Genomic DNA, 18,217 nt, shown 5'->3' with positions numbered 1-18,217 from the left:
CCCTTCTCCCGCTTCTTGTGTTCAAAAGCTATCACCTCCATTTGGCCCCGCTCCAGGCGCCCCCCTTGGCTTCCCTCTGGACTGGGCTTGGTTCTTAACTCATTTTGCACGCAGATTCATTTGTTATTTGGTAGCCAAATTAGTGTTCAATGCTTTGATCTCACACATTCAGTGGGAGCGGTATCTTAGGAGATGGACATCCAAATCTAGACCCATTGAGTTGATTTGGAAGGCCATCTGTTTTGAGAGCTCTAGCCGTCTGCAATCTCTCCCCCTCCCCTCCAGTTTTGGATTCCCCTAGGAACAGAACTATTGTTGTTTCTTGGGGTCTTGGCTCTTCTTATTTGCCAAATAGTAGTTTGTACTTTGTAACCCCCCCCCCTCTTCTTCTCCCCCCTTATACATTCTTCTTTCCCTCCTTGGGGTTTTGGTTAATAAATTTATTCGTTCATCCCAAAAAAGAAAAAGAAAAGAGCTGACTGTCATTTTGTTCGTGAGAAGCTGCAGCAGGGACTGATCTCCACTTATCATGTTCGAACTGGTGAACAGCTGGCTGAATTATTCACAAAATCTTTGGGGGGATCAAAGAGTGAATTATATTGGTAACAAGCTGGGAACTGAGGAAATTTTTGAGGAGGGACTGTTGAAGGACATTTTGGGAAAGAAAGCATTCTGGACATCTTGAGGAAATTTTTGGTCCATATTGGACTCTCTTCTTTCTAACTTTGTATTCAAGTGTAAGTTTATTGTGATTCGATAAATAAAGCAGCAGGTTGGAGGAGATCCTCATAATGATGGTGAAACTCCTCATATTCTCTACTGATCTCTGTTTTCTGCTCTTCTTCTTTTTCTTCTTCTTCTCGATCTCTCTTTCTCAGGTTTTACAGTTCAAAGTAATACAGGGACTTTCTGACTATCCTAATGTGAGATTTGCCAATTGCTATTGCTACCAGATTGATAGGCCATTGGATGCCTTTGATCTTTCTCCAGATCAGCTGTGAATAGTGGAGCCACAACAGAGTCCTCCAGAAAGGTAGCTGCATTTTTCCTGTGTGGAGAATTTAAGATCACCTAGAATGGCAGGTTATGCAGGATGAAGTATAGTGAGGTCTAACAGCAAAAGGTGATTCCTACAAATACGATTTTTCTTGAGATGGAATCTTACATTCTAAGCAGTAAAGGATACCATCATGTGATGGTTGAGGGTGATCCAGAATATATTGGAATAAGAACCCTCTTCAAAGGATCCTTTGTTGGCATCTTCTGAACTTGTCAGTATGATCCAGTACTTGGCTTGCCAGTTGAGTCACTTGAGTGACTGTTATTATACCCAAGCAGTATGAATTAGATATCACTTAGCAAAATCAAGTGTCATCTGTGGTTTGATTTTGTACAACTTTGAATTCTTACACCTTGGGCAGAACATATGCCTAATAAAATAGTCAACCAGAGAAATTAAACAATGGGGCCTTCTTCAATTATCTATACAAAAGAATTTGAAAAGGTTCCCAGCAACTTAAAAGAACCACTAATTTTATCTAGATAATGCAAACAAAGGTAATTAAGTAGGAACTACACAAAGTTCCTCTAAATAAAGAACCTGCATAATCTCCTAATTTAAACAACAAGAGCTGCTTCCTTGTAAACTTACTGTGGAAAATCTTAGAATCATATCATAATATTTTATTAGTATCTTTAATCTAAGTAGATCAGATTGTAATATTCTATTACAGGTATTTTTCTTATTATTGCAATCTTCTATTCTAGGTAGATTACTCATTGATTGTAATCTTCTATTCTAGGTAGATTTCTCATTGATTGTAATCTTCTATTCTAGGTAGATTTCTCATTTATTGTAATCTTCTATTCTAGGTAGATTTCTTATTTATTCTAATCTTCTAGGTAGGATATTCTTTCCTATTTCATAGATAGCAGTTGTATATATATTGATTGTAAAGTTCTGAATAAGATACTGAAGAATCAAACATTTCAATTCCTATTTCGTCATGGCATCAGAGCCAACCAATCTTGGGATTGCTGTCCAGCTTTCAGGCCTTCATTGCCTTTAATCTCTGGTGTTTCCGCCACACAGAGATTATTCTTCCTTTGGCCTTTATCGCCATTCTTTATTCAGCTCTGTTTTGTTTATTTTTTCCTTACCTGAAAAACAGATTTTTAATTTCTCCGCCTTATTTGTCATTCTATTGCATCTTTGGTTACTGTTTCACATACTATTTTTAAGCACCTACAAAGAGTATGTCAGAACCAAGAGAGGTTACTTTCAGGACTGCATTTGATCAGAAAATAAAAAATCTGCAGAATGGAGAATTGCAAAACAGAGACAATCTATGGTGTACCTATTGCAAGAAAGCTCGTCACACACGGGAAAGATGCTGGAAACTTCATGGTAAACCTCCTAACCGAGAGTGGCGGCACAAAGGAGAGCAATCTGGAAATAATGGTCAGGCGCATGTTACATCTACACAGCAACCTGAAGTCACTAATAAAGAGGTTGCTAGCCTTAATCAGGAGGACATAGAACGTGTAAAAACTCTTTTGAGCAACCTTAACAAAAAACCAGGTACATGTTCTTTGGCATATTCAGGTGAGTTTCCACTTTCTATTGGATTAAATGTCTCTAGTAATTCTCTTCCAAGCCCCTGGATCATAGATTCAAGTGCAATTGACCACATGACACACTCACCAAATCTTTTCACCACATATTCTCCCTGTCCAAGTAGTAGGAAGATAGCTACTGCTGATGGCTCGTTAACTATTGTGGCTGGAATTGGAAATATTGAGCTCAACTCATCCCTCACCTTGAAAAATGTCCTACATGTTCCTAGACTATCTACAAATCTCGTTTCTGTGAAGAAACTCACGCAAGATTTACATTGTAATGTAGTCTTTCACCATAGTCATTGTATATTTCAGGACAAGGATTCGGGGAGGACGATTGGACATGCTAGAGAAAGGGATGGACTCTACTACCTTGAGGCACCAAGCCAATCACATGCTACTAATGGTAGTCCTTCTCAAACCAATAAAGAAAAAATTTGGCTTTACCATCACAGACTTGGACATCCTTCCTTTAGGGTAATCAGTCTTTTGTTTCCTTCTTTGTTTCAAGGCATACATGTCGATGAGTTTCATTGTGATGTGTGTGAGCTTGCTAAACACAAGCGTGTACCACTTCCTTTAAGCAAGAAAAGAAGTTCCATCCCCTTTTATCTCATTCATAGTGATATTTGGGGTCCTTCTAGAATTCCTAATGTGTCTGGGGCTAGGTGGTTCGTGTCATTCATTGATGATTGCACTCATGTCTCATGGATTTTTCTACTCAAAAACAAATCCGATGTTAGTTGTGTTCTTCTCAACTTCCATTCCATGGTTAAAAACCAATTTGGAGTTAGTATAAAAAGATTTAGATCTGATAATGCCAGAGACTATTTCAATCAAATTCTAACTCCATTCTTTCAAAGGGAGGGAATTATACATGAGTCATAGTGCATTGATACCCCACAACAAAACGGAGTAGCTGAACGGAAAATCTTGATGTAACTAGAGCCTCCCTATTCCAATACAATGTGCCTAAGTCATTTTGGGGGGAAGCAGTCCTCACAGCAACTCATCTCATAAATCGGCTGCCTTCGAGAGTCTTAGGATTCAAGAGTCCAATGGATGTCCTTTCCCAGTTCTACCCAAACCTAAAAACGACAAATAACCTTGTTCCTCGAATTTTTGGGTGTCTCATTTGTTCATATTCATGGACCACATCGGGGTAAATTAGATCCTAGAGCACTCAAATGTTTATTTATAGGAATTCCTCCACTCAAAAGGGCTATAAGTGCTATCACCCTCCTTCAAAAAGGTTCTATGTTTCCATTGATGTCACTTTTCATGAACATAAGTCTTATTTTTCCACACCTCATCTTCAGGGGGAGCATTCAATAATGGAAGATAAGAATGGGAATTCCTTACTTGACTTAGAGTTCACTCCCAAATACTTCACTATGTCACCTGAGTCAAACTGTGAACAACCTAAACTTGTGTAAGACTCACCTGTGTCAAATTGTGAACAACATGAACATATGTCAAACTTTGAAATGAATGAGCCTATTTCTGATATTGAGCATGTGAGATTTGGCAAAGGAAAGGTGTTCTCAAGGAAGAAGAATCTTGTTCCAGAATCAGTGCAAGTTCAAGACTCCAATCCAAATTCTGGAAATGAGGTACAAATGACTAATCCTTCACTACAAACCGAATTCGATGTGCCCACAGATAGTAATGAACTAGACCTTCCTATTGCCATTAGGAAAGGCACTAGAGAATGCACAACGAAACCCATGTACCCTCTTGCCCAATTCTTGTCCTTTAAACATTTTTCCCCATCTCATAGAGCCTTTCTGGTAAGTTTAAACACCATTGCCATTCCTAACACCTTATCTGAGGCTTTATCCAATAAGGAGTGGAAGCAAGCTATGAATGTGGAGATGGAAGCATTAGAAAGCAATGGAACATGGGAACTTGTAAGATTACCAGAAGGGAAGAAACCTGTGGGGTGCAAATGGGTATATACATTGAAGTATCGAGCGAGATGGATCTTTAAAAAGGTACAAAGCAAGGTTGGTAGCCAAGGGCTACACCCAGACTTACGGGATTGACTACCTTGAAACATTTGCTCCAGTTGCAAAAATGAATACTGTCAGAATCTTACTATTCTTGGCGGAAAATTATGATTGGGACTTGCAACAGTTTGATGTTAAAAATGCATTCTTGCATGGTGAACTAAAGGAAGAAATTTACATGGAGACCCAGTTATGAGAAGGATTTAGCTTCTAATATTGTTTGCAAGTTAAAAAAGGCCTTATATGGACTCAAACAGTCACCGCAGGCATGGTTTGGCAGATTTACTAAAGTCATGATTAGCATAGGTTACAAGCAAAGTCAAGGAGACCATACATTGTTCATCAAGCACTCATCATCTGGGGGAGTCACGGCACTACTTGTGTATGTTGATGACATAATAGTGACAGGAAATGAAGAAAAAGAGAAACAAAATTTGACTCAATGCTTGGCTAAGGAATTTGAGATCAAGGCTTTAGGAAGATTAAAATACTTCCTTGGCATTGAAGTTGCTCACTCTCAACAAGGCATTTTCATCTCTCAACAAAAGTATATCACTGATCTACTTAAAGAAATAGGAATGGCCGCGTGTAAACCAGCAAGCACTCCAATAGATCCCAACAGTAAACTTGGGAATGCAGAAGAAGATGTTGTTGTGGACCGAGAGATGTATCAAAGACTAGTAGGAAGACTAATCTACTTGTCTCACACAAGGCCAGACATAGCATATGCAGTGTAATCAGCCAATTCATGCACAGTCCAAAGGAAATTCACTTGCATGCAGCTCACCGTGTGCTACAATATTTAAAAGGGACGCCAGGGAGAGGCCTTTTATTTAGAAGGAATAAAGGAATGATACTAGAAGCATACACTGATGCTGATTATGCAGGGTCAACAATAGATAGAAGGTCGACCACAAGATATTGCACATTTCTTGGTGGCAATCTTGCGACATGGAGGAGCAAGAAGTAGAATGTTGTGGCTCGGTCAAGTGCAAAAGCCGAATTTCGTGCAATGGCTCAAGGAATATGTGAATTACTTTGGTTGAAGATTATCTTAGAAGACCTAAAGGTTGAATGGGGTGGACCAATGGACTTTGGACAACAAATCAGCAATGGATACCCCAGAGACCACCAGCGAGATGACAGCCCATCAAAGAGGGTGGATAGCGGACGACGCCGATGTGTCCCATAGTCAACTTGCTGATGTACTTACTTAAGGTTGAGCAGCTCAGCCTTTCAAAATGCATATCCAAGCTGGGAATGGAGAATGCCTATTCACCAGCTTGAGGGGGAGTGTGGAAAATCTTAGAATCATATCATAATATTTTATTAGTATCTTTAATCTAAGTAGATCAGATTGTAATATTCTATTACAGGTATTTTTCTTATTATTGCAATCTTCTATTCTAGGTAGATTACTCATTGATTGTAATCTTCTATTCTAGGTAGATTTCTCATTTATTGTAATCTTCTATAGTTCTATTCTAGGTAGATTTCTTATTTATTCTAATCTTCTAGGTAGGATATTCTTTCCTATTTCATAGATAGCAGTTGTGTATATATTGATTGTAAAGTTCTGAATAAGATACTGAAGAATCAAACATTTCAATTCCTATTTCGTCACTTACCCTGGAAGTTGACCTGTGTGTTCTGCAGTAGGCATTTGCTTCCCATGGCTCAAGCAATGCAAAGGTCTCATATCAGATTTATCATGAACAGGGATAGGTTTTCCTACAGGCATCTGCCCATGATTCATTGGAAAAAGTCGTGTATCCCACACCAGTGTATTGTTTGATGTGCTGGAAGCATGGAAATATGTACCACAGCTGCTAAAAGAAACAGATGTAACCTAAAAATACAAGCAGAAAATAGTTAAATCCATTACAAGCTTCCTAGGAGCAATGAAGATACAGACAAGACCAGCTCATTTAGACAGCTAAAATAAGAGGCAGTGGGCTTCAGAAACTGATTAGTAAAAGGCTACACTTATCAGGTAAAGTCAAACCAATGAAATAATGAAACTCCAACTATAGAACAAACAAATAGTTTCTTCAATAAACACGCACATACTGAATAAGCATATAGTAAATGTATTGACCATACATTTTGAAGTGACTTTTCAAATAAACAAAAGATTTTGTAGTTTTAATGTACTTTTTCAAGCGAAATTTTTTTAGGATATTTTGCACTTATCTATAGCATACCCCCATATAAAACAAACTTATAATTTGCAAGTCTGAATTTGCAAGTCTGAATTTATCAATGATTAGATGACTAGTGCAGATGATGCTAGGCCATACCAATACAGTTGTTATATTAAGCTTATGTCAGTCTGGGTTTGTTATATATCAATCATTCAGTTGCACTTTTACTCTATGGGTTCTGATTTACTGGGTTCAAATCTAAAGCCTGAGTAATTAGTCCAGTTGCACTGAAAAGAGTGATGGGTGGGATCCTCAAAATTACTATGTCATCGTTGTTGACTCATCATTGTTGACTCAAGTTCTACAATGATTAGATCGAGTGACGTTAGGAGATAAACTAAGAGAAGCAAACCGACTCCTTTCCCTGTTGAAGCTTCAATCTTGCATCTCTAAGCTTTCAACTTCAGTTCCATAAATAGCACAAAAACCATGACTAGGAGGCATTTTCACAGAGAGAGGCAAGAAAAGATTTTGATTGAGGTCAAAACTTTGCTGGGAGTCTGGGACAATGCCTAATAATATTCTTGGTGTATGGTCTGAGTCAAAACAAGATTAAGATATGACTGGAGACCATGGTGGGACAAATTCTGTATTTGCTACCAACTCATCTTGAGACTCTACAAAACAGAATGAGTCACACACACACAGTCACACACAGAGACACACAAACACAAAAGTTCAATTAAAAGGACTAAAGTACGGGGAACACGCACAAACAAAAATTCAATCAAAAGGACAATTACTTGTCTCTCAAGTTGTATTAGATTCATTAGAAAGCTATAAATAAAAAGGCAACGCAATTCTAGACTCTTTAGCTAGAATAGCATGCCTCTTCTGTTGCTCTTCATCTCTGTTCTCTTCTTCTTCTTCTCTCTGTCCTTTGTTCAAGTTCAGCTGCTGTTTTGATTGTTTAAAGCTTGTTTTCTAATATTAACCAATCATGCCGTGTCTAAAGGTGGTCTTGATGTAGTTCACTTAACTGATAATCCAAAAGCCTATATGATGATTTAAGCCAACTCATGCATGGCTCAAAGAATATTGAAGCATCTAGTTTTACTTCCCATGGAACCTCTACGTTTGCTGCAACCTTGTCTCATGCAGGTACTCCTGCCTTTTTAACTTCTACATCCTCAGCTTGGAAGTTGAATCCAGAGCTTCCGCTCATATGACAGGTAAGTCATAATTGTTTACTTCATTCTTTGCATCTAACTATCCTTCCTTTGTTAATATCGCCAATAGTTCTTGACCTCCTATTAGGAGCTGGTAAAGTATCACCCAATCCTCTTACGTTGTCCTTTTTTCTGCACGTTGATCAATTTTCATTTAATTTGTTATATGTTAGTCAAGTCAACTAACTAAATAGTCTGCAAAACTTTGTTACATCATATTTCAGCAATAGCTCCTCAATTGCCCCACAATGCTCTTAAGGATGAACTAAGACATCAGGGCAAAAGCCTGATCAAGTTTCATGTTCAATGACATGTAGGACAACTGGATTGCTAGCAACATTAGAACTTAGAAGTAGGAATATATTTTAGACCTAGCATAGAAAGTACAAGTAGATAATAGAGGAAGGATTACGACATAGGTCAGAGGACCAACAAAGTACAATAGGTAACAGATGGACAGCAAGAAGGTGATACAGAGATTGACTACTATAGTTGTTTGCTTCAAATAATGAGTTTACCTCATAACTGGAACCCACTGATAGACGTGATATAGCACCACATGTCCTGATGTCAAAGAGCCCAACAGTGCCATCCCCAGCACCTTTCAAAAGCATTCAACGGCCAAAGTATTCTCAAAGCTAAATATAGATAAAGAGCATGAACAGAGCAATGGGGCCAGGAAAATAAATTATACCTGTGATTATCGTGTTGCAAGATGGATCTATTTTCAAGGAAGTAATGTACTGAAGGAATAATAAAGTTAGCATATCCAAGAGATTAATATGGTAAAATCCACCAAATTATGAGCTTACAGCATCATTTGCAGGGAAAGATTGGCAATTCTGGGACATTTCAATGTCCCACAATTGAACCACTGCAGGACCTCCATAGGCAGAGTCACTTCCACACACAAGGATATTTTGACTACAGAACTCCATTGCATCAATAGAGGGGAGAAGCTGCTTTGCTGCCCTGTAAATCAAATTAAATACCCTAATCAAGCAAAGCAATAGGAACATGGAGCACTTCAAAGGGCACATATAAATTTAATCTGTAGAAAAACCTTTAAGGTTATACCCAAAATAGTATAAAAATGGAAAAAAAGGAAAAAAGAAATTAGAAATTCATCAGAGATTAAAAAAGTAGAAAATATGTCAGCTCCTAAAAAAAAAAGAATAAGAAGAAAGGAAAAAGAACCCACCTCATATTCATGTTTAAGTCGGAAGCCAATTCCCCAGTCAGAACATTCCATAAGAGAAGCTTCCCATCCCCCTCCCTACCACTTGTAACGACAAGACCTAAGGAAAAATTGATAAGACATAACTCTACGGTAAAGCTTTGATGCCAATAGGAGAGTATAAAGTCCCATGCATTTGTTTGTTAGTCAATTTCTATTAGCATAGAGACGAGCTATCTAACTGATCAAAAAGTTGCACGCAAAATATCAGCAACTAGAGAAAGGCGGATGGAGAAACAACATGTGCAGAAGCCAAGAAACATACTGAGAAAAAAGCCAGTCAAATCGAAAGTTTTCATGAAGCAGATATGATCTCGTGTCTTCATCAAAGTAATTCTGGAAAGAGCAAGATGAAAAGCCTATCTATTTTGTAATCTTCTACCAATTATACCAATATAAATGGTGCATCAGCATATGGATTGAAACACTAATATGATGTCATCTATACCAAATGTCAATCTGATAGCTGAACATATCCCTTTAATCATTACAATTTTTTACATAGAAAAGCAAGCTGACAGTTTTAACTTTTAATATATATATTTCTTAGAATGCCTATGTTTTGTTGGAAGAAGAGGGAACATAACACTACAAACAGAGGCAAGAACAACCAAATAAGAGAGATACCAAACCAAATACAACAGTCAAATCTCTTGGACTCCTTACATATAAACTCACAGTGACCCAATTTAAGTTGAACTCTTTCTTGCACCACTATTGAAAAGTCCGTCTACAATGATTTTTGGGAACATCACCTGCTGTTGTTACTGGTAAAAGGGGCCCGCCCCCCCGGGGGCCCCAAAAAAAACCCCCCTTTCTAAACCCCCCCATATCCTTAAAAATCAAAGGAAAACAAATCAACCCTAGAGGAAGCACCCTGGGTTTCAACAACGCCCGCTTAATTAATTTCTAGCTTGGATTCGAGCCAAGCTTTCAAGCCTTCAAGTAAATTTAAGTGGCCAAATAGAACAATAAAAATATAAGGATATACACAACCAGGCCAATGTTCACTTCTGAAAAATAAGTCCATTTGTGTGATCAATCTGCATCAAGCCAGCTCAAGAGGAGAGGTAACATGATCAGCCTATTTTAGTTTGGGTTACAAGTGTTGGGCTTTTGATCCCATCATGTTTACTTTGTAACTGACCAATATAATAAGCCTAGATACAGATAGAAAGTTGGAAAACGGAATTTACAACAAGTGTTCAGTTAGATTCCTGATTGAGTCTATTCCTTTTATTTAATTTTTTAGGTGACTAAATAATCAATAAGAAAACCCCACAAAGGGGAGGGAAAAAAAGAGGGGGGGGGGGGAGGTTGGAGAGGAGAGGAGAAAGAACTCAAGGTTAAGGCACAAGTCGAGGAAGTAACAAAAGATACATTGCGAGATAAAGCAAAGTTTGAGCTGACATCATCAAAGATGGCCCAAGAAAACAAAATTTGGTAATGCATCTTCTAAGATTGTGCTCTTGCCAAACATGAGAGATGGCAGCGCCCCAAATACTAACTCACCAATAGTTTAATGGATAGAGGAACCAAAGTAGCAGTAGAGCCAGTACCATTTAGTTTTAGTCTATTTCCTTCATTTATTTCAATTTTTAGTCAATTCAGGTTACCCAATTAGTTAAGGATAGGGTTCGGCCTTTCTTTCTTAGTGTGTAAGTCCATCTCCTAGCCTTATATATTAATTTGTAACATAGGCCAACATATACACGAACTTGAATACATATTGTTGAGATTTGTGCAAGTTATGGATCTATTGCCTTGGTGTGCAAATTATGGAGCAGCAACCTTAGTGCACAAGTTTTTACATTCGGAGTTTCTATTTTGGAGGGCAAGCTCGCTGCACAAGTTTTGGAGAATCAAAGTTTCTTTTTTTACTTAATTTTTATTTTCAGACTATTATTAATTTTCATATTTCTAATTTCAGACTATTATCAATTTTCATACTTTCTATTTTAGTTGCTTTCTATTTTGGTTACTTTCTAGTTTTCTTATTGCTTGGTTGACAAGTAATCTCCCTAGGATAGTTTCCTTTTTAGTAGATTTGGGAGATTCTATGAAACATGTAATTCTCTTTTTGCAAAAAATTATGGTTTGTTTATTTGAACCAGCCATTAATGTTTTCCTCTTTGTCATTCTTTGTTGTTATCTCTCAGTCTCTTTCAATTCAAATTCCATTCGTTCTGTTTACAGTCAGAAAAAAAGAAAAAAAAAGAAAATAAGCCTCATCATCAAACCAACCCCACCACCAGACCATATCTTCAAAAAAGAAAAAGAAAAAAAAAATCCCCAAGATTGCATAAATAACCTCAAAAATACCCAAAGAGACAACCATACACCGCCCAACAGTCATCACTCTTTCCCCACCGTCTTCTTCTTCGTTTCTTCCCAAAGAGACAACCATACACTGCCCAACAGATCTCTCTCTCTCTCTCTCTCTCTAATATGGGCAGAAGTAGGACTACAAAGAGTTATTTCATGGTTATATTCTTTGTAAAATGTTTGACGTTGATGATTGAGAAGAAGTGAAGGAGGAGACCATTTGCTTGTTCATTTCTAGAGAAACTTAAATCTCTAGAAATCTCCCAGAGGCTTCGTTTCGACTCTGAATCCCTTAATGTCTTCTACTGATTATGGCAATCTTAATAGAGTGATTCCTGTTGCAAAAGAGGAAAGAGAAAAGAACACAAAGGGATGAGTTCGAGGATGCATGCTTAGATGACCTTCTAGATCCTGAGGATTATGGTATGGATGAGCCAGGAGAGTGTGACCCTGATCCAGAGGCCGATCAACTGAGGAGGACGATGATGATGAGTAGGAAGCAATAGAGGATTGATGACATGAGGAGACAACAAAGGGGTCTAGGTTGTGGGTCCTCTAGAGAGCCAATAGGTATGGGAGGCATAGGTGGCTCCCAAGTCCCTATAAGGAGGACTCAGAGTGTGAAGCAAGAGGCTCCTTTCCCACGGACCCCTACAAGGGATCGAGCTTCGTCAGCACATCCTACAGATCTAGATCTTGAGATTCTTCGCAATGATTGGGCCCTATTTGCGAGGCCTAAGCATAAACATAGAAAGTTGAAGCACTTATGGGGGAGTATGAAGGAAAAAGTGGGGATGGCTTTCTCCAAATGGGCTTATTACCATAGTATTCCAGCACATACAGCCCAGGGGCTATACTATAGAGATATGATTGAGGAGATAGGCAAGGCTGGGAGTGGTGTACAAGGCCCCACTCCATATGAGATATATAATGTCTATTTGCCTAAGCATAAAGAGGACTTAAATGAGTATATTAAGGGATTAAAGCCCATGTGGAATCATTATGGAGTGACTGTGATGGCTGATGGTTGGATTGGTCTCACTAGACAGTCCATCATCAATTTCATGTTGAATTGTGATGGGAGGACAATGTTCCTCAAGTCAGTAGATGCATCCGGTGAGAAGAAGGATGCAAAATACATTTACAAATTATTGAAGCAAGTGGTGAAGCAGGTTGGAGTGGAAAATGTTATTCAAATTGTGACTGATAATGGCTCCAACTACAAGAAAGCTAGGTTGAAGATGCAGGAGAACTCCAGGTATCTAAACATACAATATTAATTTTCATTTGTAAATACATATATTTACATTACATGTACACTTTATAACTTTGTATTGATGCCTTGATGGATGGATAGATATAAGCTCTTTTGGACTCCATGTGCTACTCACTGCATTGACTTAATGTTGAAGGACATCGGAAAGGTCAAGCTTGTGAAGAAGACCGTGGAGCAAGCCCGAAAAGTTAGCACCTTCATCTATAACCACACTTATGCATTAAGGATGATGAGGGACAAGTGTCAGAGTGAGTTAGTGGGCCAGGCATAACTAGATTTGCTACTAATTGGATAGTACTGCAGAGCTTTGAGAGTAGGAAGACTAGCCTTAGGAGCATGTTTGCATCAGAGGAGTGGTTTAACTGGGAGGGTTCTTCATCAGTGGGAGGAAGGAGAACATAGTTGACCATACTCGATGAGACTTTCTGGCACAATGTGAGGATAACGGTGAAGATGCTTGAGCCTGTAGTGCATGTGTTGAGGATGGTAGATCAGCATAGAAAACCTACTATACCACACATATTTGCTGCAGTAGAGAGGATGAAGCAGCAAGTTGCTCAGGTCCACCCACATAGCAACAAAAGAGTCCTTCAAATCATCGAACTCAGATGGAAATCTATGTTGCAACATCCATTGCATAAGGCTGGTGAGTTGTTAAGTCTAGTATTTAATTTAATTTTCATTATGTTATGTTATCACACTATTAAGTATTAACTATTCCCTTTTATGACATACTTTTTCTTACACAACATAAATCCTAAGTACCATTACAAGAACAATCTTTGGATGAGGCAAGATTTGATGGATGCCGTCCAAACTGTAGAGGAGAAGTTGGAACCGGATCCAGCTAAACAAGCAATCATCCTTATGGAGGTGAGATAGTGATTTGAATAATTTGATATTCATAATTCATAGTTTTATACCAAGTCATTAACATAGTAAGTAGTAACTAATAACTGGTTATTGCTTTTTATCTTTATATATTAGATAAAGGCATTTAGGGATGCCACTGGGAGCTTCGGTCGTTCTGTGGCCTGTATCGAGACCGGAATCCGCCCCTGCGGGTAAGTTCATTCATTTATTTCATTATACATTTAATTATTATATTCTAGAGCAAATTGCACTGGCACCCCAAAATAGAGGCTTTAAAGCACTGACACCCCACTTTATGTTTAAAAAACACAGCACCCCATTTATTAAACACACTAGTCCATTCTGTTAGTGAAACCATTAACCCACTGTTTATTTTTTAATAATTCCAAAAATACCCTTACCAAAATCTTGAGAGAAAAAAAAAGGCCATTGGATTGTTGACACGTGTTTTATTCTAATCCTATGTTTATTATTCTTCCTAACACTTAAGCCATGCTTTCACCCCCAATAAATTCTCTCTCCTCACTTAGCTCTCTTCTGCTTCACCCTCTCCACTTTCGACTCCAGCAGTAGTTGCAGGACCATCAAAGATGGCCAAAATTGCCTCAACCATGGTCTCCCATACAAGGACTATCTGTTTTAGAGGTGGAAACCCAAGCAATGCAGGTTGCCAGGTTCAAACCTTCCATCTTCCTCTCCCTTGTTCGGAACAAACACATTGCCTTCATTAGTGACTCCACGGCCAAGAATCAGTTGGAGTCTTTCAAGTACCTTGTCTCTTTGGCTTTATCCCCAGATCTCGTGTATCGTGGCAGCAACGACAACAAGTTCTGGCCCTGGCATTTCCCTTCTCACAACGTCAACATCTCAGTCTATTATTGGTCTCTGTTCCTTGTGAAGGGGATCAAGAAATCTGAGAATGGCTTTGATCACAACAAGCTCTACTTGGACACCGTGGACTAACGATGGGCGTTGGAACTGGGTGACATGCTTTGGTGCTGTCGATGGGTCACTGGTTCCTCCACCCAGCTATGTACTACAAGGAGAAAGAAGAATCTGTGCTTGGCTTCCATTAATGCCCAGGTCAAAACTACACCGAGATCAGGTTTAATGATGTTTACGGAAAAGCTTTGAATACGGCACTGAAAGCAGTAATCGCAAGTTCAAAATGATCCGGCACCGATGAAAATGAGCAATAAACTGGATCTTTGAGATCAGAGAAACTTACAGGTTTTCCAACTCCTTCGATCATCCGAGATGTGTAAACTCCAATGAGGAGAAATTTCTTTCGACCAAAAATAAAGAAAAAGGAGTGGAAATTTCTGATCAAATCCCCCCTAAAACTGCAGTTCCCAGTCCAGATCGAGCGCTGAATCAGAAAATCCAATTCCTTCGATCCTCCGAGATGCATAAACTCCAACAAACTCCAACAAGGAGAAATTTCTTTCGAGCAAAAATAAAGAAAAAGGAGTTGTAATTGCAGTTCCCGATTCCAGATCAAGAGTTGAATCAAAAACTCACAGCCATTCTTCATGAAAATTTGGAGATAAAGCTGTTGTTGCTGTCGGAGTTGGAGAGAGTGAAGCAAAGGAGAGCAGAGAGTCCAGATCAAGAGTTGAATAAAAAAATCACAGCCGTTCTTCATGAAAATTTGGAGATAAAGCTGCTGTTGCTGCCGGAGTCGGAGCCGGAGTGGAGAGGGTGAAGCAGAGGAGAGAAGAGTGACGAGAGAGAGTAAATTGGGGGATGGAAGTATGGTTATTTGTTGGAAGAATAATGAACATAGGATTAGAATAAAACACGTGTCAACAATCCAATGGCCTTTTTTTTTCCTCTCCAAATTTTGGTAAGGGCATTTTTAGAATTAGAAAAAAATAAACAGTGGGTTAATGGTTTCACTAACAGAATGGACTAGTGTGTTTAATAAATGGGGTGTCTGTGTTTTTTAAACATAAAGTGGGGTGTAAGTGCTTTAAAGCCTCCATTTTGGGGTGCCAATGCAATTTACTCTATATTCTATCTTTAATTTAGTTATTTAAGTATTAAAATGACTTGGACTCTATGTCTGTTGCAGCTGAGTGGTGGTTGCAATTTGGACGTGATTCACACCACTCGAGTATGATTGCAAGCAAAGTGCTCTCCCATACATGTTCTGCCACTAGTTGTGAGCAAAACTGGAGCACCTTCAACCTCATTCACTCGAAGAGGCGCAACCGATTGGGTGTGAAGCATCTAGAGGACCTTGTCTACATACACTATAATATGAGACTGAGAGAAGATCATATTAGACAGGGGATGGACAGAGAGAATACCAATATCGAGTTGGCCAATATATTTGAGATGGATGATGATGATAACCCCGTAGTTGACAGGATCAAGGACAGTGGAGAGCTATTGCTGGATGAGGAGGGAGGTCGTCCTAGTAGATAGATGGCAGAGGAGAGGGGGGCTGATGTGGAGGACTTCATAGCAAAGGAGGGGAGTGCACATGCAGAGCCCGCCCGTCCCTTCGTGCCACACCCTAGTGCATCCACCCAGAGTGAGGATTTGATTGTCTGGTCCGACACTGAGGATGAGGTGACTCAGGCCTCCGGCGATGACGACAATGGTGTTGATGATGACGATGGCAGTGATGATGGAGGGGATGAGGAGGGTGTTGGACCTCGTGATCAGGATTTAGCTGATCCTAAGGACAGACCACTAGCACCACCACGACGTGAGAATCAAGGTGTGGGGAGGACGATCACCGAGATTCACGAGCGAGAGTCAGTTCACCCATGTGACAGAGGATTCAGACCATACTAGAACTGCATCTCGAGGCCAAAATGTTTCGTCTACATATTCGAGGAAGGGGAAGAGGAGACATCACGGCTGTAGCACAGAGGACACGCCATCATATGGGTCTACCGTCCACCCGATGTAGAGAGCTTGGTGGGATCTATGAGATCGATGAGCATTGATGATTCTAAAGACTCCTCCACCTCCAAAGGATCCGGATGGCATAGGTCTGCAGAGTCCTCATATGATACTTCTGTGGAGAGTATTGGTTCTACCGAGTCGACTTATGGTTATGGACCATATGGTGTCACTGTCCCTCTTGGCTATCAGATTCAGGGTCAGGCCAATCAACCACTAGTGGAGCCTTATTGTTATGGAGTAGCCTATGGAGCTTATGGTGTCCCTCCCACTGTCACCTATCGGAGTCAGCCACTGGGACCTTATCATGATGGACCTTATCCTTCTCCTGAGAGCCAGGGTGCTCTTTCATTTGTTGAGCAGATCTTCCACTCTATTTCACAACCACAAGGCCCACAACCACCAGTTCCTTGTTTGGCGATTCACAACTTCCCACCGTCAAGAAATCTTATGCATGTGGATGAGACCACGTACAGAGATGCAGTTGTTGACTACATCCAAAACCATATGGGTCGAACATCATGGGACTTGTATTGTCATTTGTATGGGGTGCAGATGGAAGAGGCAGATGAATAGAGTAGACAGGTAATTAATAACATTCTCGCTTCTTCTCTGATGTACTATATACTTGGAAAGTTGGATGTTACATTTTCAATGGTTTTTTTGGTAAACTAGTAGTTCTTTAGTGTTTATTATGCTTGAAATATGCAAGAATCCAAATCAATTTGAGTGCATATGAGGGACGAAATTGAGGTTCCAAGAATCAGATAAAAAATGCCCAGTTTTGACCGAAATTGCTTCCTTGGTCTTCAATGTTGCCACAGGGGAGAAACAAGCTAGAAAATTGCAGAAAGCTATAAAGCTTCTCAAATCATGGGGAGCCTTCTTGAATCCCACAACACTTCTTGCCTCATAAATTCAGTCTTTATTAAATTCATCAAATCTGCCTTGTTACAACTGATATGGCTTATTTATAGCCTTACCTAAGACAATTTAAAATAGGATGCAATAAACAAAATTGAGACTAAGGAATTCAATTTGAAATGGAATTCCTTCTAAAACCAAAACTCTACTTAGCAACCAGAAGAGGAATTTGAATTAAAACTCCTAGCAAAGAGAGTTCCAAATGTAAACTTCTTCCTCAATCAAAGGAATACAATTGAAAATGGACTACCTACTTCGACAATCGACTCCTAAACACATCAGGATTCTAACTACTAACTCAATGGAGAAAACAAAAATAGATTCTAACTTCTAACATCATGGGAATCTAACTAGACCACTCTGACCTCGGGGGTGGTAAAATGACAAAAATACCCCTTAGGTAATTTGGCCAGCACTTGGTGCCGCATGTTTGTGGGCTGATTATGGAAAAAAATATGCACTGCCCTATGGTTCCCTAGTCTGCCCCTTACCCGTTGGCAGTGAAATTGAAACTTATCAGTACTTGAAGAAAAGAAAAAAAAATTAAACCAGTGATTAGCATAAAAATTGTTATCATTCCTCTGGCAGCTGGTAGATTCAATATTAGGGAGTAACTAAGACTTCACCTAACACAATCTGTGTTATATAAAATGGAATACACCCGA

At 39.2% G+C, this 18,217-nt stretch overlaps 1 protein-coding gene across 2 annotated transcripts in view; it reads right to left on the bottom strand.

Moving 5' to 3' along the window:
* LOC149006336 (uncharacterized) overlaps positions 1 to 18,217 on the bottom strand; it is an 86,444-nt gene that overhangs the window by 20,420 nt on the left and 47,807 nt on the right. For both annotated transcript variants that reach the window (XM_089166930.1, XM_089166931.1), the window contains exons 12-16: positions 9,203 to 9,299; positions 8,814 to 8,973; positions 8,696 to 8,744; positions 8,520 to 8,602; positions 6,257 to 6,477 (exon numbers count right to left, since the gene is read on the bottom strand). In XM_089166930.1, the coding sequence (XP_089023056.1) occupies positions 6,257 to 6,477; positions 8,520 to 8,602; positions 8,696 to 8,744; positions 8,814 to 8,973; positions 9,203 to 9,299 (610 nt within the window). The remainder of the gene's footprint in view (positions 1 to 6,256; positions 6,478 to 8,519; positions 8,603 to 8,695; positions 8,745 to 8,813; positions 8,974 to 9,202; positions 9,300 to 18,217) is intronic.

This window comes from Hakea prostrata, chromosome 8 (assembly GCF_041222555.1).
Source record: "Hakea prostrata isolate BN-2017 chromosome 8, UWA_Hpros_2, whole genome shotgun sequence".
Classification (NCBI taxonomy): Eukaryota; Viridiplantae; Streptophyta; class Magnoliopsida; order Proteales; family Proteaceae; genus Hakea; species Hakea prostrata.
The sequence above is the reverse complement of the archived record's forward strand: the minus strand, read 5'-3'. Positions and strand labels throughout refer to the sequence as shown.